Source organism: Oncorhynchus masou, chromosome 5 (assembly GCF_036934945.1).
Source record: "Oncorhynchus masou masou isolate Uvic2021 chromosome 5, UVic_Omas_1.1, whole genome shotgun sequence".
Taxonomy (NCBI): Eukaryota; Metazoa; Chordata; class Actinopteri; order Salmoniformes; family Salmonidae; genus Oncorhynchus; species Oncorhynchus masou.
The window spans coordinates 746125-768207 of record NC_088216.1 but is presented as its reverse complement, the minus strand read 5'-3'; the positions used below and the strand labels follow the sequence as shown (position 1 = coordinate 768207).

Below are 22083 nucleotides of genomic sequence, written 5' to 3'. Positions count from 1 at the left end.
CTTGGCCCCAGTGATGTACTGGGCTGTACGCACTACCCTGTATAGGGCCTTCCTCTGACACCGCCTGGTATAGAGGTCCTGGATGGCAGAAAGCTTGGCCTCAGTGATGTACTGGGCCGTACGTACCACACTCTATAGGGCCTTCCTCTGACACCGCCTGGTATGGAAGTCCTGGATGGCAGGAAGCTTGGCCCCAGTGATGTACTAGGCATTCCCGCTGACACCGCCTGGTATAGAGGTCCTGGAGGGGTCATAGTAGTTTGTAGACCAAACCATTCAGTCTTTCCATAGAGGGGTCATAGTAGTTTGTAGACCAAACCGTTCAGTCTCGTCTTTCCATAGAGGGGTCATAGTAGTTTGTAGACCAAACCGTTCAGTCTCGTCTTTCCATAGAGGGGTCATAGTAGTTTGTAGACCAAACCGTTCAGTCTTTCCATAGAGGGGTCATAGTAGTTTGTAGACCAAACCATTCAGTCTGTCCATAGAGGGGTCATAGTAGTTTGTAGACCAAACCGTTCAGTCTCGTCTTTCCATAGAGGGGTCATAGTAGTTTGTAGACCAAACCGTTCAGTCTTTCCATAGAGGGGTCATAGTAGTTTGTAGACCAAACCGTTCAGTCTCGTCTTTCCATAGAGGGGTCATAGTAGTTTGTAGACCAAACCATTCAGTCTTTCCATAGAGGGGTCATAGTAGTTTGTAGACCAAACCATTCAGTCTTTCCATAGAGGGGTCATAGTAGTTTGTAGACCAAACCGTTCAGTCTGTCCATAGAGGGGTCATAGTAGTTTGTAGACCAAACCATTCAGTCTTTCCATAGAGGGGTCATAGTAGTTTGTAGACCAAACCATTCAGTCTTTCCATAGAGGGGTCATAGTAGTTTGTAGACCAAACCGTTCAGCTCGTCTTTCCATAGAGAGGTCAAAGTAGTTTGTAGACCAAACCGTTCAGTCTGTCCATAGAGGGGTCATAGTAGTTTGTAGACCAAACCGTTCAGTCTCGTCTGTCCATAGAGGGGTCATAGTAGTTTGTAGACCAAACCATTCAGTCTGTCCATAGAGGGGTCATAGTAGTTTGTAGACCAAACCGTTCAGTCTCGTCTTTCCATAGAGGGGTCATAGTAGTTTGTAGACCAAACTGTTCAGTCTCGTCTTTCCATAGAGGGGTCATAGTAGTTTGTAGACCAAACCGTTTAGTCTTTCCATAGAGGGGTCATAGTAGTTTGTAGACCAAACCGTTCAGTCTTTCCATAGAGGGGTCATAGTAGTTTGTAGACCAAACCATTCAGTCTTTCCATAGAGGGGTCATAGTAGTTTGTAGACCAAACCATTCAGTCTTTCCATAGAGGGGTCATAGTAGTTTGTAGACCAAACCGTTCAGTCTGTCCATAGAGGGGTCATAGTAGTTTGTAGACCAAACCGTTCAGTCTCGTCTTTCCATAGAGGGGTCATAGTAGTTTGTAGACCAAACCGTTCAGTCTTTCCATAGAGGGGTCATAGTAGTTTGTAGACCAAACCGTTCAGTCTCGTCTTTCCATAGAGGGGTCATAGTAGTTTGTAGACCAAACCATTCAGTCTGTCCATAGAGGGGTCATAGTAGTTTGTAGACCAAACCATTCAGTCTGTCCATAGAGGGGTCATAGTAGTTTGTAGACCAAACCGTTCAGTCTCGTCTTTCCATAGAGGGGTCATAGTAGTTTGTAGACCAAACCGTTCAGTCTCGTCTTTCTATAGAGGGGTCATAGTAGTTTGTAGACCAAACCATTCAGTCTGTCCATAGAGGGGTCATAGTAGTTTGTAGACCAAACCATTCAGTCTTTCCATAGAGGGGTCATAGTAGTTTGTAGACCAAACCGTTCAGTCTCGTCTTTCCATAGAGGGGTCATAGTAGTTTGTAGACCAAACCGTTCAGTCTCGTCTTTCCATAGAGGGGTCATAGTAGTTTGTAGACCAAACCATTCAGTCTGTCCATAGAGGGGTCATAGTAGTTTGTAGACCAAACCATTCAGTCTGTCCATAGAGGGGTCATAGTAGTTTGTAGACCAAACCGTTCAGTCTCGTCTTTCCATAGAGGGGTCATAGTAGTTTGTAGACCAAACCATTCAGTCTTTCCATAGAGGTGTCATAGTAGTTTGTAGACCAAACCGTTCAGTCTCGTCTTTCCATAGAGGGGTCATAGTAGTTTGTAGACCAAACCCTTCAGTCTGTCCATAGAGGGGTCATAGTAGTTTGTAGACCAAACCATTCAGTCTGTCCATAGAGGGGTCATAGTAGTTTGTAGACCAAACTGTTCAGTCTCGTCTTTCCATAGAGGGGTCATAGTAGTTTGTAGACCAAACCGTTCAGTCTGTCCATAGAGGGGTCATAGTAGTTTGTAGACCAAACCGTTTGCCGACCAAACCCACATGTCATCATTTCTGCCAGCGATGCTGCACACACGCTCCTCTGCATCTGTGAGTATCCATAGCAACGGCTCTGTTTTTGGCTGCCCTGCACATTGAAAAAAAAGGGTCACTGAACTGACTGACCCCGTGTATATATAGTATGTATATGTATATATAGTATGTATATGTATATATAGTATGTATATGTATATATAGTATGTATATGTAGTATGTATATGTATATCTAATATGTATATGTATATATAGCATGTATATGTATATATAGTATATATATGTATATATAGTATGTATATGTATATCTAATATGTATATGTATATATAGCATGTATATGTATATATAGTATATATATGTATATATAGTATGTATATGTATATCTAATATGTATATGTATATATAGTATGTATATGTATATATAGTATGTATATGTATATATAGCATGTATATGTATATATAGCATGTATATGTATATATAGTATGTATATGTATATATAGTATGTATATGTATATATAGCATGTATATGTTTATATAGCATGTATATGTATATATAGTATGTATATGTATATATAGTATGTATATGTATATATAGTATGTATATATAGCATGTATATGTATATATAGTATGTATATGTATATATAGTATGTATATGTATATATAGTATATATATGTATATATAGCATGTATATGTATATATAGTATGTATATGTATATATAGTATATATATGTATATATAGCATGTATATGTATATATAGTATGTATATGTATATATAGTATGTATATGTATATATAGCATGTATATGTTTATATAGCATGTATATGTATATATAGTATGTATATGTATATATAGTATGTATATGTATATATAGTATGTATATGTATATATAGCATGTATATGTATATATAGTATGTATATGTATATATAGTATATATATGTATATATAGCATGTATATGTATATATAGTATGTATATGTATATATAGTATGTATATGTATATATAGCATGTATATGTATATATAGCATGTATATGTATATATGGTATGTATATGTATATATAGTATGTATATGTATATATAGTATGTATATGTATATATAGTATGTATATGTATATATAGTATATATATGTATATATAGCATGTATATGTATATATAGTATGTATATGTATATATAGTATATATATGTATATATAGCATGTATATGTATATATAGTATGTATATGTATATATAGTATGTATATGTATATCTAATATGTATATGTATATATAGTATGTATATGTATATATATAGTTTGTATATGTGTATATATAGTATGTATATGTATATCTAATATGTGTGTATATATATATATATATATATATATATCTAATATGTATATGTATATACAGTATGTGTGTATATATAGTATGTATATATATATCTAATATGTATATGTATATATAGTATGTATATATATATATCTAATATGTATATGTATATATAGTATGTATATGTATATATAGTATGTATATGTATATATAGTATGTATATGTGTATATATAGTATGTATATGTATATATAATATATATGTATATATAGTATGTATATGTATATATAGTATGTATATGTATATCTAATATGTATATGTATATGTAGTATGTATATGTATATCTAATATGTATATATATATATATATAATATGTATATGTATATATAGTATGTATATGTATATATAGTATGTATATGTATATACAGTATGTGTGTATATATAGTATGTATATATATATCTAATATGTATATGTATATATAGTATGTATATGTATATATAGTATGTATATATATATATCTATCTAATATGTATATGTATAAAGTAAGTCAGCATACTATATATACATATACATACTATATATACATATACATACTATATATACATATACATACTATATGTATATATAGTATGTATATGTATATATAGTATGTATATGTATATATAGTATGCTGACTTACTTTATGCTGTTGCACGACACACTAAAACGAAGAAAGACGTTTCTGTGTTGTTGTTACTACTAGCCACCTAGTGTTTTGATGAGGTTGGCGTTTAGCCCAGATAAGTTGCCATTATAACTAGCTACCAAAGATGCCATTTCAGGCTATCAAGATAGATAGACAAGCTAGCTACTCTATCTTGATAGCTAAGATAGATAGAGTAGCTAGCTTGTCTAACTATCTTAGCTATCAAGATAGAGTAGCTAGCTTGTCTAACTATCTTAGCTATCAAGATAGAGTAGCTAGCTTGTCTAACTATCTTAGCTATAAAGATTGAGTAGCTTGTCTAACTATCTTAGCTATCAAGACAAAGTAGCTTGTCTCACTATTTTAGCTATCAAGATAGAGTAGCTAGCTTGTCTACTATCTTAGCCATCTACATAGTGTAGCTTGTCTAACTATCTATGCTATCAAGATAGAGTAGCTAGCGTGTCTACTATCTTAGCTATCAAGATAGAGGAGCTTGTCTAACTATCTTTGCTATCAAGATAGAGTAGCTTGTCTAACTATCTATGCTATCAAGATAGAGTAGCTAGCGTGTCTACTATCTTAGCTATCAAGATAGAGGAGCTTGTCTAACTATTTTTGCTATCAAGATAGAGTAGCTTGTCTAACTATCTTAGCTATCAAGATAGAGGAGCTGGCTTGTCTACTATCTTAGCTATCAAGATAGAGGAGCTGGCTTGTCTACTATCTTAGCTATCAAGATAGTTAGACAAGTGACTCTATCTGACATGTCTGCTGGTAAGGCTGGGTGACTTGGGAAAAGCAAACAATAACTAAACGTACTGAATAAGACATGTCACTCTTTTACCCAGAATTGAGCAGAGATGCAGAGAAGCATATTTATTTCCTTTAACAGAAAGAACCACCAGTCAGGAGGATTCAGACAGATCAAGAGGTATGCTGAGATATGCAGAAAAATTAACATATTTTTTTACATAGAATTAAGCATAATGATTGTGGTTTTATATATATTTATATAATATTATGATTACCCCCTCTCTCTCCATCTGTCTACTTCTCTCCTTCCCTCTCTCTCTCTGTCTATTTCTCTCCTTCTCTCTTACCCACCTGCCCTCTCTCTCTCTGTCTATTTCACTCCTTCTCTCTTACCCACCTGCCCTCTCTCTCTCTGTCTATTTCACTCCTTCTCTCTTACCCACCCACCCTCTCTCTCTCTGTCTATTTCTCTCCTTCTCTCTTACCCACCTGCCCTCTCTCTCTGTCTATTTCTCTCCTCTCTTACCCACCTGCCCTCTCTGTCTATTTCTCTCCTTCTCTCTTACCCACCTGCCCTCTCTCTCTGTCTATTTCACTCCTTCTCTCTTACCCACCTGCCCTCTCTCTCTCTGTCTATTTCACTCCTTCTCTCTTACCCACCCACCCTCTCTCTCTCTGTCTATTTCTCTCCTTCTCTCTTACCCACCTGCCCTCTCTCTCTGTCTATTTCTCTCCTCTCTTACCCACCTGCCCTCTCTCTCTGTCTATTTCTCTCCTTCTCTCTTACCCACCTGCCCTCTCTCTCACTCCATTTGTCTATTTCTCTCCTTCTCTCTTACCCACCTGCCCTCTCTCTCTCTGTCTATTTCTCTCCTTCTCTCTTACCCACCCTCTCTCTCTCTGTGTCTATTTCTCTCCTTCTCTCTTACCCACCTGCCCTCTCTCTCTCTTTCTATTTCTCTCCTTCTCTCTTACCCACCTGCCCTCTCTCTCTGTCTATTTCTCTCCTCTCTTACCCACCCTCTCTCTTTCTCTGTTTATTTCTCTCCTTCTCTCTTACCCACCTGCCCTCTCTCTCTCTGTCTATTTCTCTCCTCTCTTACCCACCTGCCCTCTCTCTCTCTGTCTATTTCTCTCCTTCTCTCTACCCACCTGTCCTCTCTCTCTCTGTCTATTTCTCTCCTTCTCTCTTTCCCACCTGCCCTCTCTCTGTCTATTTCTCTCCTCTCTTACCCACCTGCCCTCTCTCTCTGTCTATTTCTCTCCTTCTCTTTCCCACCTGCCCTCTCTCTCTGTCTATTTCTCTCCTCTCTTACCCACCCTCTCTCTGTCTATTTCTCTCCTTCTCTCTGTCTTTCTCTCCTTCCCTCTCTCTCTCTGTCTATTTCTCTCCATCTGTCTACTTCTCTCCTGCCCTCTCTCTCTGTCTATTTCTCTCCTTCCCTCTCTCTCTCTGTCTATTTCTCTCCATCAGTCTACTTCTCTCCTGCACTCTCTCTCTGTCTATTTCTCTCCTTCCCTCTCTCCATCTGTCTACTTCTCTCCTTCCCTCTCTCTCTCTATTTCTCTCCTTCTCTCTTACCCACCTGCCCTCTCTCTCCCTCCATTTGTCTATTTCTCTCCTCTCTAACCCGCCCTTTCTCCCTCCCTCTCTCTCTCTTTTGACCCTCACAATACACCCAACACAGTTGACTCATTCTCAAACACATGAGCTTTTTTATACTTGTTACAATACTCAATTGAATAAAATAAAAATGATTACCCCTCAGGCGTTACGGTGTGATTTGTAGAAAACAAATACAGATTCAACTAAAATATAAGAGAACTACATATTTATCAACAATATGAAATTTGGAACACTGTACATGTTTAGGAATATGTAGAACTGACTCAACGTTCCGTCAGCTGGTTCAATGTTCTGTCAGCTGGTTCAATGTTCCGTTAGCTGGTTCAATGTTCCGTTAGCTGGTTCAATGTTCCGTTAGCTGGTTCAATGTTCCGTTAGCTGGTTCAATGTTTCGTTAGCTGGTTCAATGTTCCGTTAGTTGGTTCAATGTTCCGTCAGCTGGTTCAATGTTCCGTTAGTTGGTTCAATGTTCCGTTAGCTGGTTCAATGTTCCGTCAGCTGGTTCAATGTTCCGTCAGCTGGTTCAATGTTCCGTCAGCTGGTTCAATGTTCCGTCAGCTGGTTCAATGTTCCGTCAGCTGGTTCAATGTTCCGTCAGCTGGTTCAATGTTCCGTCAGCTGGTTCAATGTTCCGTCAGCTGGTTCAATGTTCCGTTAGCTGGTTCAATGTTCCGTTCAACGTTCTAACCACTAGGCTACCCTGCCATCTCTACACTCTAACCACTAGGCTACCCTGCCACCTCTACACTCTAACCACTAGGATACCCTGCCACCTCTACACTCTAACCACTAGGCTACCCTGCCACCTCTACACTCTAACCACTAGGCTACCCTGCCACCTCTACACTCTAACCACTAGGCTACCCTGCCACCTCTACACTCTAACCACTACCCTGCCGCCCTGCCATTTGATCATATACAAACTATGAAATCAGATCATTTGACATTAGAGCTGTCAATAGTATTATTTAAGAAATACTGAAGGATGAAACAAGTTGAACCAGCTGCATCAAACGTTATCACAAAGAGATCATTACTCTGTGTTCTACTACCCAGGTCTGGTGTTGGAGATCATTCTACACTCTGTGTTCTACTACCCAGGTCTGGTGTTGGAGGTCATTCCACACTCTGTGTTCTACTACCCAGGTCTGGTGTTGGAGGTCATTCCGCTCTGTGTTCTACTAACCAGGTCTGGTGTTGGAGATCATTCCACACTCTGTGTTCTACTACCCAGGTCTGGTGTTGGAGATCATTCCACACTCTGTGTTCTACTACCCAGGTCTGGTGTTGGAGGTCATTCCACACTCTGTGTCCTACTACCCAGATCTGGTGTTGGAGATCATTCCACACTCTGTGTTCTACTACCCAGGTCATTCCACACTCTGTGTTCTACTACCCAGGTCATTCTACACTCTGTGTTCTACTACCCAGGTCTGGTGTTGGAGATCATTCCACACTCTGTGTTCTACTACCCAGGTCTGGTTTTGGAGGTCATTCTACACTCTGTGTTCTACTACCCAGGTCTGGTTTTGGAGGTCATTCTACACTCTGTGTTCTACTACCCAGGTCATTCTAAACTCTGTGTTCTACTACCCAGGTCTGGTGTTGGAGGTCATTCTACACTCTGTGTTCTACTACCCAGGTCATTCTACACTCTGTGTTCTACTACCCAGGTCTGGTGTTGGAGATCATTCTACACTCTGTGTTCTACTACCCAGGTCTGGTGTTGGATATCATTCTACACTCTGTGTTCTACTACCCAGGTCTGGTGTTGGAGATCATTCTACACTCTGTGTTCTACTACCCAGGTCTGGTGTTGGATATCATTCTACACTCTGTGTTCTACTACCCAGGTCTGGTGTTGGAGATCATTCTACACTCTGTGTTCTACTACCCAGGTCTGGTGTTGGAGGTTATTCTACACTCTGTGTTCTACTACCCAGGTCTGGTGTTGGAGATCATTCTACACTCTGTGTTCTACTACCCAGGTCTGGTGTTGGATATCATTCTACACTCTGTGTTCTACTACGCAGGTCTGGATCTTTTTCATGTATTTTCTGATGTTTAATGAGAGACATTAGATGGGAGTATCTCTTATCACATTGATCACAGCTATGAGGCTTTCCTACTGTGTGTGTTCGCTGGTGTTGTGTCAGGTTGCTTAAAGTAGCAAAACTCTTCCCGCAAACAGAACAGTGGTAATGCTTCTCTCCTGTGTGTGTACGCTGGTGTGATATCAGTGCACTTGAGGTGGTACAGCTCTTTCCACAGTCAGAGCAGTGGTAAGGCTTCTCTCCTGTGTGTGTTCGCTGGTGTGTTATCAATCCGCTTGAAGTAGAAAAGCTCTTCGCACAGTTGGAGCAGTGGTACGGTTTCTCTCCAGTGTGTATTCTCTTGTGTACAGTCAGGTTCGCTGATTGAATGAATCTCTTCCCACACTGATCACAGCAATAAGGCTTTTCTCCTGTGTGTGTTTTCTGATGTCTTATCAGCTGACTTGAGGTAGCAAAGCTCATTCCACAGTCAGGGCAGTGGTACGGTTTTTCTCCAGTGTGTATTCTGTGGTGTGTAGCCAGGCCTCCTGCCTTAGCAAAACTCTTCCCACATTGAGCACAGCTGTGAGGTTTTTCTCCTGTATTGATTCTCTGATGTCTTTTAAGTTCTGTTGAATAGATGAATCTCGGCTGGTGTTTCTTGAGGTGTTCTGATGTGGAGAGACTCTTCTCAACCTCGTCAGCATCATGTTGTTGTTGAGGCTCCTCGGAGGATCCAAGATAGTCACGTCTCTCTCCTGTTTGAACAACAAAATCACACAAGTCAATATAGTGAATATGTAGATTATTTTACCATTTTTAAAAAACAAATTTCTTCTAACCTTTAATTGATTTTCTTTGGGGATTTTTGGACAAGGAGGACCATTTACCTACTTCCCCAGTCAGATTAACTCATGGATACCATTTTGGTCTCTGTGTCCAGTATTGAAGGACGTTAGCGGTAGATTTGCGAGCTAAGTCGTTAGCACAATGACTGGAAGTCTATGATATCTGGTAGCATTAACTAATAATACTAAACTAATAAAACAGTCTAGTGATGAACATCAGTCATATTTCGTCATTTCACGTTAGTAGTAATGTCTATTTATTTTAATTTTATTTATTTCACCTTTATATAACCAGGTAGGCTAGTTGAGAACAAGTTCTCATTAACAACTGTGACCAGGCCAAGAATAAAGCAAAGCAGTTCGACACATACAACAACACAGAGTTACACATGGAATAAACAAAACATACAGTCTATTATAGAATAGAAAAAGTATATACACAGTGTGTGCAAATGAGGTAGGATAAGAGAGGCAAGGCAATAAATAGGCCATGGTGGTTAAATAATTACAATATAGCAATTAAACACTGGAGTGATAAGTGTGCAGAAGATGAGTGTACAAGTAGAGATACTAGGGTGCAAAGGGGCAAGATAAATAAAATAAATAACAATATGGGGATGAGGTAGTTGGATGGGCTATTTACAGATGGGCTATGTACAGGTGCAGTGGTCTGTGAGCTACTCTGACAGCTGGTGCTTAAAGCTAGTGAGGGAGATATGAGTCTCCAGCTTCAGTGATTTTTGCAGTTCGTTCCAGTCATTGACAGCAGAGAACTGGAAGGAAAGGCGGCCAAAGGAGGATTTGGCTTTGAGGGTGCGCAGTGAAATATACCTGCTGGAGCGCGTGCTACGAGTGGGTGCTGCTATGGTGACCAGTGAGCTGAGATAAGGCGGAGCTTTTCCTAGCAAAGACTTACAGATGACCTGGAGCCAGTGGGTTTGGCAAAGAATATGAAGCAATGGCCAGCCAACGAGAGCATACAGGTCGCAGTTGTGGGTGGTATATGGGGCTTTGGTGACAAAACGGATGGCACTGTGATAGACTGCATCCAATTTGCTGAGTAGAGTGTTGGAGGCTATTTTGTAGATGACATCGCCGAAGTCGAGGATCCTCTCTGTCAGGTTGGACGGGGAGCTTTGCTACACAGCTATTTTCTGGTCCAGAGATGTTCGATTGGGTTCAAGTTCAGGCTCTGGCTGCTCTGTTAATCTTTCCCGCAATCCTGACTTGTCTCCCAGTCCCTGCCGCTGAAAAATATCCCCACAGCCTGATGCTGCCACCACCATGCTTCACCGTAGGTATGGTGCCAGGTTTACTCCAGACATGATGCTTGGCATTCTGGCCAAAAAGTTCAAGCTTGGCTTCATCAGAACAGAGAACCTTGAGTCATTTAGGTGTCTTTTGGCAAAATCTAAGTGGGTGGTCATGTGCCTTTTACTGAGGAGTGGCTTCCGTCTGGCAACTCTGCCATAAAAGGCCTGATTGGTCGAGTGCTGCAGAGATGGTGTCCTTCTGGAAGGTTCTCCCATCTCCACAGAGGAACTCTGGAGCTCTGTCAGAGTGACCATCGGGTTCTTGGTCACCTCCCTGACCAAGGCCCTTCTCCTGTTTGCTCAGTTTGGCCCAGTGGCCAGGTCTAGGAAGAGTATTGGTGGTTCCAAACTTCTTCCATTTAATAATGATTGAGGCCAACGTGTTCTTGGTGACCTTCAATGCTGCAGACATTTTTTTGGTATCCTTCCCCAGAACTGTGCCTCGACACGATCCTGTCTTGGAGCTCTACAGACAATTCCTTCTACCTTATGGCTTGGTTTTTTTCTCTGACATGCACTGTCAACTGTGGGACCTTTTATAGACAGGTGTGTGCCTTTCGAAATCATGTTCAATTAATTGAATTTACCACAGGTGGGACTCAAATTAAGTTGTAGAAACATCTCAAGGATGACCAAAGGATACAGGATGCACCTGAACTCAATTTCGATGTCTGTCACAGAGCCTTTGTTGTAGAACTACGAGGAAGTCAAGGCAGGTCTGTCACAGAGCCTTTGTTGCAGAACTATGAGGAAGTCAAGGCAGGTCTTTTATACGTCTATCGTTGCCTGGAGACTGCTATTGTTGGCTTCTGGGTCAAATTACAACCACCTGGGAAACACCCAAACCACCCAGAAGGCTAGAGGGTATACCACCTGTGTATCACCCAAACTACCCAGAAGGCTGGAGCGTATACCACCTGGGTCTCACCCAAACTACCCAGAAGGCTAGAGGGTATACCACCTGGGTCTCACCCAAACTACCCAGAAGGCTGGAGGGTATACCACCTGGGTCTCACCCAAACTACCCAGAAGGCTGGCGGGTATATCACCTGGGTCTCACCCAAACTACCCAGAAGGCTGGCGGGTATATCACCTGGGTCTCACCCAAACTACCCAGAAGGGTAGAGGGTATATCACCTGGGTCTCACCCAAACTACCCAGAAGGCTGGCGGGTATATCACCTGGGTCTCACCCAAACTACCCAGAAGGCTGGCGGGTATACCACCTGGGTCTCACCCAAACTACCCAGAAGGCTGGCGGGTATATCACCTGGGTCTCACCCAAACTACCCAGAAGGGTAGAGGGTATATCACCTGGGTCTCACCCAAACTACCCAGAAGGCTGGCGGGTATATCACCTGGGTCTCACCCAAACTACCCAGAAGGCTGGCGGGTATATCACCTGGGTCTCACCCAAACTACCCAGAAGGGTAGAGGGTATATCACCTGGGTCTCACCCAAACTACCCAGAAGGCTGGCGGGTATACCACCTGGGTCTCACCCAAACTATTATCCCCTTAATCTACTGTCATGGAGTTCACTCAAATATTTTACATACAGAAACTGATAAAACACACAGGTACAAAATCAAAGTAACTTACAGAGATGAGGACCAAGAGAGGGAGTGTGGTGATGGAATAAAGAGAAGGAGTGTGGTGATGGACTGAGGACCAAGAGAGGGAGTGTGGTGATGGACTGAGGACCAAGAGAGGGAGTGTGGTGATGGACTGAGGACCAAGAGAGGGAGTGTGGTGATGGACTGAGGACCAAGAGAGGGAGTGTGGTGATGGACTGAGGACCAAGAGAGGGAGTGTGGTGATGGACTGAGGACCAAGAGAGGGTGTGTGGTGATGGAATAAAGAGAGGGAGTGTGGTGATGGACTGAGGACCAAGAGAGGGTGTGTGGTGATGGAATAAAGAGAGGGAGTGTGGTGATGGACTGAGGACCAAGAGAGGGAGTGTGGTGATGGACTGAGGACCAAGAGAGGGAGTGTGGTGATGGACTGAGGACCAAGAGAGGGAGTGTGGTGATGGAATGAGGCCCAAGAGAGGGAGTGTGGTGATGGAATGAGGACCAAGAGAGGGAGTGTGGTGATGGAATGAGGACCAAGAGAGGGAGTGTGGTGATGGACTGAGGACCAAGAGAGGGAGTGTGGTGATGGACTGAGGACCAAGAGAGGGAGTGTGGTGATGGACTGAGGACCAAGAGAGGGAGTGGACTGAGGACCAAGAGAGAGAGTGTGGTGATGGACTGAGGACCAAGAGAGGGAGTGTGGTGATGGACTGAGGACCAAGAGAGGGAGCGTGGTGATGGACTGAGGACCAAGATAGGGAGTGTGGTGATGGACTGAGGACCAAGAGAGGGAGTGGACTGAGGACCAAGAGAGAGAGTGTGGTGATGGACTGAGGACCAAGAGAGGGAGCGTGGTGATGGACTGAGGACCAAGAGAGGGAGCGTGGTGATGGACTGAGGACCAAGAGAGGGAGTGTGGTGATGGACTGAGGACCAAGAGAGGGAGTGTGGTGATGGAATGAGGACCAAGATAGGGAGTGTGGTGATGGACTGAGGACCAAGAGAGGGAGTGTGGTGATGGACTGAGGACCAAGAGAGGGAGTGTGGTGATGGACTGAGGACCAAGAGAGGGAGTGGACTGAGGACCAAGAGAGAGAGTGTGGTGATGGACTGAGGACCAAGAGAGGGAGTGTGGTGATGGACTGAGGACCAAGAGAGGGAGCGTGGTGATGGACTGAGGACCAAGATAGGGAGTGTGGTGATGGACTGAGGACCAAGAGAGGGAGTGGACTGAGGACCAAGAGAGAGAGTGTGGTGATGGACTGAGGACCAAGAGAGGGAGCGTGGTGATGGACTGAGGACCAAGAGAGGGAGCGTGGTGATGGACTGAGGACCAAGATAGGGAGTGTGGTGATGGACTTAGGACCAAGAGAGGGAGTGTGGTGATGGACTGAGGACCAAGAGAGGGAGTGGACTGAGGACCAAGAGAGGGAGCGTGGTGATGGACTGAGGACCAAGAGAGGGAGCGTGGTGATGGACTGAGGACCAAGAGAGGGAGCGTGGTGATGGACTGAGGACCAAGATAGGGAGTGTGGTGATGGACTGAGGACCAAGAGAGGGAGTGGACTGAGGACCAAGAGAGAGAGTGTGGTGATGGACTGAGGACCAAGAGAGGGAGTGGACTGAGGACCAAGAGAGAGAGCGTGGTGATGGACTGAGGACCAAGAGAGGAGCGTGGTGATGGACTGAGGACCAAGAGAGGGAGCGTGGTGATGGACTGAGGACCAAGATAGGGAGTGTGGTGATGGACTGAGGACCAAGAGAGGGAGTGGACTGAGGACCAAGAGAGAGAGTGTGGTGATGGACTGAGGACCAAGAGAGGGAGCGTGGTGATGGACTGAGGACCAAGAGAGGGAGTGTGGTGATGGACTGAGGACCAAGAGAGGGAGTGTGGTGATGGACTGAGGACCAAGAGAGGGAGTGTGGTGATGGACTGAGGACCAAGAGAGGGAGTGTGGTGATGGACTGAGGACCAAGAGAGGGAGTGTGGTGATGGACTGAGGACCAAGAGAGTGAGTGTGGTGATGGACTGAGGACCAAGAGAGGGAGTGTGGTGATGGACTGAGGACCAAGAGAGGGAGTGTGGTGATGGACTGAGGACCAAGAGAGGGAGTGTGGTGATGGACTGAGGACCAAGAGAGGGAGTGTGGTGATGGACTGTCCACAACTAAATCATCTGAACAGACACGTATCCCAAAAGCAATGGTGGTGTAGATTACTAGATGCTAAAAGAATGGAACAAAGTAGGTAGATAACTAAGAGTGTCATTGTAGCAAAGTATTTATAAACAAAAAACATCTGATCTCTTAAACAGTTAGTTAATTTTGGTTTTATTATCTATACTATAGGCCATAATTGATTTTTGGCCCAATAGGCCTGGCATTTTCCCACGTTCAAGGAGCGCTTTGCGTTTTGATTTTTGCCTAAAAACCTTTAGGCCCATCTATAGAAAAAAATCAAATCTGCATCTCTGCCTGTCAAGAGTGGCCTGAAGGGTGTTTAGCTTCCCCAGTGGCTCTGCATCTCTGCCTGTCAAGAGTGGCCTGAAGGGTGTTTAGCTTCCCCAGTGGCTCTGCATCTCTGCCTGTCAAGAGTGGCCTGAAGGGTGTTTAGCTTCCCCAGTGGCTCTGCATCTCTGCCTGTCAAGAGTGGCCTGAAGGGTGTTTAGCTTCCCCAGTGGCTCTGCATCTCTGCCTGTCAAGAGTGGCCTGGAGGGTGTTTAGCTTCCCCAGTGGCTCTGCATCTCTGCCTGTCAAGAGTGGCCTGGAGGGTGTTTAGCTTCCCAGTGGCTCTGCATCTCTGCCTGTCAAGAGTGGCCTGAAGGGTGTTTAGCTTCCCCAGTGGCTCTGCATCTCTGCCTGTCAAGAGTGGCCTGAAGGGTGTTTAGCTTCCCCAGTGGCTCTGCATCTCTGCCTGTCAAGAGTGGCCTGGAGGGTGTTTAGCTTCCCCAGTGGCTCTGCATCTCTGCCTGTCAAGAGTGGCCTGAAGGGTGTTTAGCTTCCCCAGTGGCTCTGCATCTCTGCCTGTCAAGAGTGGCCTGAAGGGTGTTTAGCTTCCCCAGTGGCTCTGCATCTCTGCCTGTCAAGAGTGGCCTGAAGGGTGTTTAGCTTCCCCAGTGGCTCTGCATCTCTGCCTGTCAAGAGTGGCCTGAAGGGTGTTTAGCTTCCCCAGTGGCTCTGCATCTCTGCCTGTCAAGAGTGGCCTGAAGGGTGTTTAGCTTCCCCAGGGCTCTGCATCTCTGCCTGTCAAGAGTGGCCTGAAGGGTGTTTAGCTTCCCCAGTGGCTCTGCATCTCTGCCTGTCAAGAGTGGCCTGAAGGGTGTTTAGCTTCCCCAGTGGCTCTGCATCTCTGCCTGTCAAGAGTGGCCTGAAGGGTGTTTAGCTTCCCCAGTGGCTCTGCATCTCTGCCTGTCAAGAGTGGCCTGGAGGGTGTTTAGCTTCCCCAGTGGCTCTGCATCTCTGCCTGTCAAGAGTGGCCTGAAGGGTGTTTAGCTTCCCCAGTGGCTCTGCATCTCTGCCTGTCAAGAGTGGCCTGAAGGGTGTTTAGCTTCCCCAGTGGCTCTGCATCTCTGCCTGTCAAGAGTGGCCTGAAGGGTGTTTAGCTTCCCCAGTGGCTCTGCATCTCTGCCTGTCAAGAGTGGCCTGAAGGGTGTTTAGCTTCCCCAGTGGCTCTGCATCTCTGCCTGTCAAGAGTGGCCTGAAGGGTGTTTAGCTTCCCCAGTGACTCTGCATCTCTGCCTGTCAAGAGTGGCCTGAAGGGTGTTTAGCTTCCCCAGTGGCTCTGCATCTCTGCCTGTCAAGAGTGGCCTGAAGGGTGTTTAGCTTCCCCAGTGGCTCTGCATCTCTGCCTGTCAAGAGTGGCCTGAAGAGTGTTTAGCTTCCCCAGTGGCTCTGCATCTCTGCCTGTCAAGAGTGGCCTGAAGGGTGTTTAGCTTCCCCAGTGGCTCTGCATCTCTGCCTGTCAAGAGTGGCCTGAAGGGTGTTTAGCTTCCCCAGTGGCTCTGCATGTGTGGAGAGGATATTCTCCAGCCACCATCGCATGAGCCTGAAGCCCCAGACTGGCCAAACTCGTGATTCTAAAAGGCACAAAGCCATTTTTTTTCTTCATTTAATTTGTATTTAACTCTAAATAAGTCACAGGCTATAGGCTAAATGCTGAGTGTATTTCTTTTGTAGGCTAATTTAAATTATATAGCCTACATTTTCTTTTCTTTTTTAAATAAAGTTGAGGTATTTATAAGAACTATTCTTCAAGATAGTATGTTCTTCAAGATAGTCTATTCTTCAAGATAGTCTATTCTTCAAGATAGTCTATTCTTCAACAGATGTAGGAATTGCAGACTGACCCTTTGAAATCACACATCAGTTCAAATGCAGAGGTTGTGACCCTGTTCTTAAGACTGTACTTACTGGTGTTAATCAGGTCTCCTGTCTCCTCCTTGTTCGATATGACAGTCATCTCCTCTTTCTCCTCCTTCACTCCAAAAACTGCATCCTCCTCTTTCTCTTCCTCCTCCTCTTTCACAGTAACATCCTCTTCCTCTTTCACTCTGAACGCGTCTTCCTCTTCTTTCACTGAAACGTCTTTCTCTTCTCGTTTCACTGTCACAGACTCACCCTCTACTTGTTTTTGTATTGTAACAGCCTCCTCTTCCTCTACTTCGTGTTTAACGGTGACATCCTCCTCTTCTTTCTCCTCTTTCACGACAACGTTCAGCCACAGACCCTCTTTCTCCGTCCAGCAGACCGCCTCTTCTTTAGCAGGAGGAGAGTAGTTTAGTGAGCTCATGGTCAAGGAAGATAGCTAGTTATCATTAGCGACTAGCATAGTGCTAGGCCAATTTATCAAGCCGGGGCTCCCTGACTAACAACAACAGAGTAAATGTTAATTTAAACGGGATAACTAGGTAGACGACAAAAGTGTGTTTAAAATACAGTGGTTAATATACACCGAAACCATGTAAAAAGCTTCAATATTTCAATTTTATTTTGGCTAGGGAGCAACCGAAATCCATAGAATCAGTAGCCGTGTTGTTGTTGTTGTTGAAGACGCGTCCCGTCCACTAGATTATACGTCACACCGGCGACACCAAATAAATGATCCACGTCACCGTCCGCTGAATGGAGTGGGGGAAACCAGTTTATTTTATTATCAAGACAACAACAACAAAAGGGGAATCACTTTCAATTATGTTTTTATTTTTTTTATTTCAAATCACTTTCACTTTAACCGAAAGGTTGCAAGTTCAAATCCCTGAGCTGAGAAGGTAGAAATCTGACGTTCTGCCCCTGAACAGCCAATTAACCCACTGTTCCTAGGCCCCCCAGTACTAAACACATGTTGTGGAATGATTCTGTCCCCCCCCAGTACTAAACACATGTAGTGGACTGATTCTGTCCCCCCAGTACTAAACACATGTAGTGGACTGATTCTGTCCCCCCCAGTACTAAACACATGTAGTGGACTGATTCTGTCCCCCCCAGTACTAAACACATGTAGTGGACTGATTCTGTCCCCCCCCCCCAGTACTAAACACATGCAGTGGACTGATTCTGTCCCCCCCCCAGTACTAAACACATGTAGTGGACTGATTCTGTCCCCCCCCAGTACTAAACACATGTAGTGGACTGATTCTGTCCCCCCCCCAGTACTAAACACATGTAGTGGACTGATTCTGTCCCCCCCCAGTACTAAACACATGTAGTGGACTGATTCTGTCCCCCCCCCAGTACTAAACACATGTAGTGGACTGATTCTGTCCCCCCCCAGTACTAAACACATGTAGTGGACTGATCCTGTCCCCCCAGTACTAAACACATGTAGTGGACTGATTCTGTCCCCTCCCCCCAGTACTAAACACATGTAGTGGACTGATTCTGTCCCCCCCCAGTACTAAACACATGTAGTGGACTGATTCTGTCCCCCCCCCCCAGTACTAAACACATGTAGTGGACTGATTCTGTCCCCCCAGTACTAAACACATGTAGTGGACTGATTCTGTCCCCTCCCCCCAGTACTAAACACATGTAGTGGACTGATTCTGTCCCCCCCCCCCAGTACTAAACACATGTAGTGGACTGATTCTGTTCCCCCCCAGTACTAAACACATGTAGTGGACTGATTCTGTCCCCCCCCCCCCCAGTACTAAACACATGCAGTGGACTGATTCTGTCCCCCCCCAGTACTAAACACATGTAGTGGACTGATCCTGCCCCCCCCCCCCCCCCCCCCCCAGTACTAAACACATGTAGTGGACTGATTCTGTCCCCCCAGTACTAAACACATGTAGTGGACTGATTCTGTCCCCCCCAGTACTAAACACATGTAGTGGCCTGATTCTGTCCCCCCCCCCCCCCCAGTACTAAACACATGTAGTGGACTGATTCTGTCCCCCCCAGTACTAAACGCATGCAGTGGACTGATTCTGTCCCCCCCCCCCAGTACTAAACGCATGCAGTGGACTGATTCTGTCCCCCCCCCAGTACTAAACGCATGCAGTGGACTGATTCTGTCCCCCCCCCAGTACTAAACGCATGCAGTGGACTGATTCTGTCCCCCCCCCCCCAGTACTAAACACATGTAGTGGACTGATTCTGTCCCCCCCCAGTACTAAACACATGTAGTGGACTGATTCTGTCCCCCCCCCCCCAGTACTAAACACATGTAGTGGCCTGATTCTGTCCACTACAATACATGTTATTAATGAAAACATGGTAAACAATACATGTTATTAATGAAAACATGGTAAACAATACATGTTATTAATGAAAACATGGTAAACAATACATGTTATTAATGAAAACATGGTAAACAATACATGTTATTAATGAAAACATGGTAAACCATACATGTTATTAATGAAAACATGGTAAACACTACATGTTATTAATGAAAACATGGTAAACAATACATGTTATTAATGAAAACATGGTAAACAATACATGTTATTAATGGACCTGATTTAATAATGAAAACATGGTAAACAATACATGTTAGTTGTGGTAATATGTACATGAAGGTAGAACGTATTAAAGTGACTATAGATGACAACAACAGAGAGTAGCAGCGGTGTAAAAGACGAGGAGAGGCAATGCAAATAGTCTGGGTAGTCAGTCTGGGTAGTCATTATTCTGGGTAGTCAGTCTGGGTAGTCATTAGTCTGGGTAGCCATTAGTCTGGGTAGCCATTAGTCTGGGTAGCCATTAGTCTGGGTAGCCATTAGTCTGGGTAGTCATTTGACTAGATGTTCAGAAGTCTTATGGCTTGGGAGTAGAAGCTGTTTAGAAGCCTCTTGGACCTAGACTTGGCGCTCCGGTATTGCTTGCCGTGCGGTAGCAGAGAGAACAACAGTCTAACAGTTCGACGAAGACTAGGGTGGCTGGAGTCTTTGACAATTTTAAGGGCCTTCCTCTGATCCCGCCTGGTATAAAGGTCCTGGATGGCAGGAAGCTTGGCCCCAGAGATGTAATGGGCCGCTCTCACTACCTTCTGTAGTGCCTTGCGTTCGGAGGCCGAACAGTTTCCATACCAGGCAGTGATGCAACCAGTCAGGATGTCGTGCCCTATTCACAACTGTCTTGGTGTGTTTGGACCATGGTAGTTTGTTGGTGATGTTTGTTGGTGATGTGAACACCAAGGAACTTGAAGCTCTCAACCTGCTCCACTGCAGCCCCGTCAATGAGAATGGGGGCGTGCTCGGTCCTCTTTTTCCTGTAGTCCACAATCATCTTCTTTGTCTTGATCATGTTGAGGGAGAGGTTGTTCTCCTGGCACCACATGGCCAGGTCTCTGACCTCCTCCCTATAGGCTGTTTCGTTGTTGTCGGTGATCAGGCCTACCACGGTCATCGGTAAACTTAATGATGGTGTTGGAGTCGTGCCTGTCCGTGCAGTCATGAGTGAACAGTGAGTACAGGAGGGGACTAAGCACACACCCCTGAGGGGCCCCAGTGTTGAGGATCAGCGTGGCAGATGTGTTGTTACCGACCCTCACCACCTGGGGGCGGCACGTCAGGAAGTCCAGGATCCAGTTGCAGAGGGAGGTGTTTTGTCCCAGAGTCCTTAGCTTATTGATGAGCTTTGAGGGCACTATGGTGTTGAACGCTGAGCTGTCGTCAATGAATAGCATTCTCACATAGGTGATCCTTTTGTCCAGGTGTGAAAGGGCAGTGTGGAGTGCAATAGAGATTGTATCGGTATCTGTTGGGGCTGTATGCAATTTGGAGTGGGTAAAGGGTTTCTGTGATGATGCTGTTGATGTGAGCTATGACCAGCCTTTCATAGCACTTCATGGCTACAGACGTGAGTGCTACGGGTCGGTAGTCATTTAGGCAGGTTACCTTAGTGTTCTTGGGCACTGGCTGGTGCTCTCATGCATGTTTCAGTGTTATTTGCCTCGAAGCGAGCATAGAAGTAGTTTAGCTGGTCTGGTAGGCTCATGTCACTGGGCAGCTCATGGCTGTGCTTCCTTTGGGAGTCCGTAATGGTTTACAAGCCATGTCTGAAGAGCGTCAGAAGTACGATTAAAACCCATCTAACCGATCTCAGTCCTGTATTGACGCTTTGCCTGTTTGATGGTTCGTTGGAGGGCATAGCGGGATTTCCTTTTAGCTTCCGGGTTAGAGTCCCGCTCTTGAAAGTTGCAGCTCTAGCCTTTAGCTCAGTGCGGATGTTACCTGTAATTCATGGCTTCTGGTTGGGGTATGTACGTACGGTCAATATTGGGACGACGTCCTCGATGCACTTATTGATGAAGCCAATGACTGATATGGTGTACTCCTCAATGCAATGCGGAGGAATCCCGGAACATATTCTAGTCTGTGATAGCAAAACAGTCCTGTAGTTTAGCATCTGCTCCCTCTGACCACCTTTTTATTGATAGAGTCACTGGTGCTTCCTGCTTTAATTTTTTCCTTGTAAGCAGGAATCAGGAGGATAGAACGATGGTCAGATTTGCCAAATGGAAGCGGAGGGAGAGCTTTGTACGTGTGTATAGAGTTTTCTCCTCTTGCTCATTTAACATGTTGATAGAGATTTGGTAAAACTGATTTAAATTTCCCTGCATTAAAGTCCCTGGCCACTAGGAGCGCCGCCTCTGGATGAACATTTTCTTGTTTGCTTATGGCGGAACACAGTTCATTCAATGCTGTCTTAGTGCCATCCTCTAGCTGTTTACGTACCACAGTCAAAGAATACAGTTGAAAACTCTCTAGGTAGATGGTGTTGTCTACAGTTTATCATGAGAAACTCTACCTCAGACCAGCAATAGCTCGAGACTTCCTAAGATATCGTGCACCAGCTGTTGTTTACAAAAATACATAGTCCGTCTTACCAGACGCCGCTGTTCTATCCTACCGGAGCAGCGTATAACCAGCTGTATGTTGATAGTGTCGTCATTCAGCCACGACTCAGTGAAGCATAAGATATTACAGTTTTGAATGTCCCGTTGGTAGTTTAATCTTCTGCGTAGGTCATCGATTTTATTGTCCAAAAGATTGCACATTTGCTAGCGAAATGGAAAGAAGTGGGAGGTTATTCGATCGCCT

The 22083-nt window shown here is 44.6% G+C and overlaps 1 protein-coding gene across 1 annotated transcript; it reads right to left on the bottom strand.

The window, feature by feature from the left end:
- Positions 1 to 7686: 7686 nt before the first annotated feature.
- On the bottom strand, positions 7687 to 17578 carry LOC135530550 (zinc finger protein 239-like). The gene is made up of 2 exons (XM_064958852.1): positions 16949 to 17578; positions 7687 to 9564 (listed from the first exon to the last, which is right to left on the bottom strand). Exons 1-2 carry the CDS (start codon positions 17325 to 17327, stop codon positions 8777 to 8779), a joined length of 1167 nt encoding a protein of 388 aa, XP_064814924.1. The 5' UTR covers positions 17328 to 17578; the 3' UTR covers positions 7687 to 8776.
- Positions 17579 to 22083: the final 4505 nt, after the last annotated feature.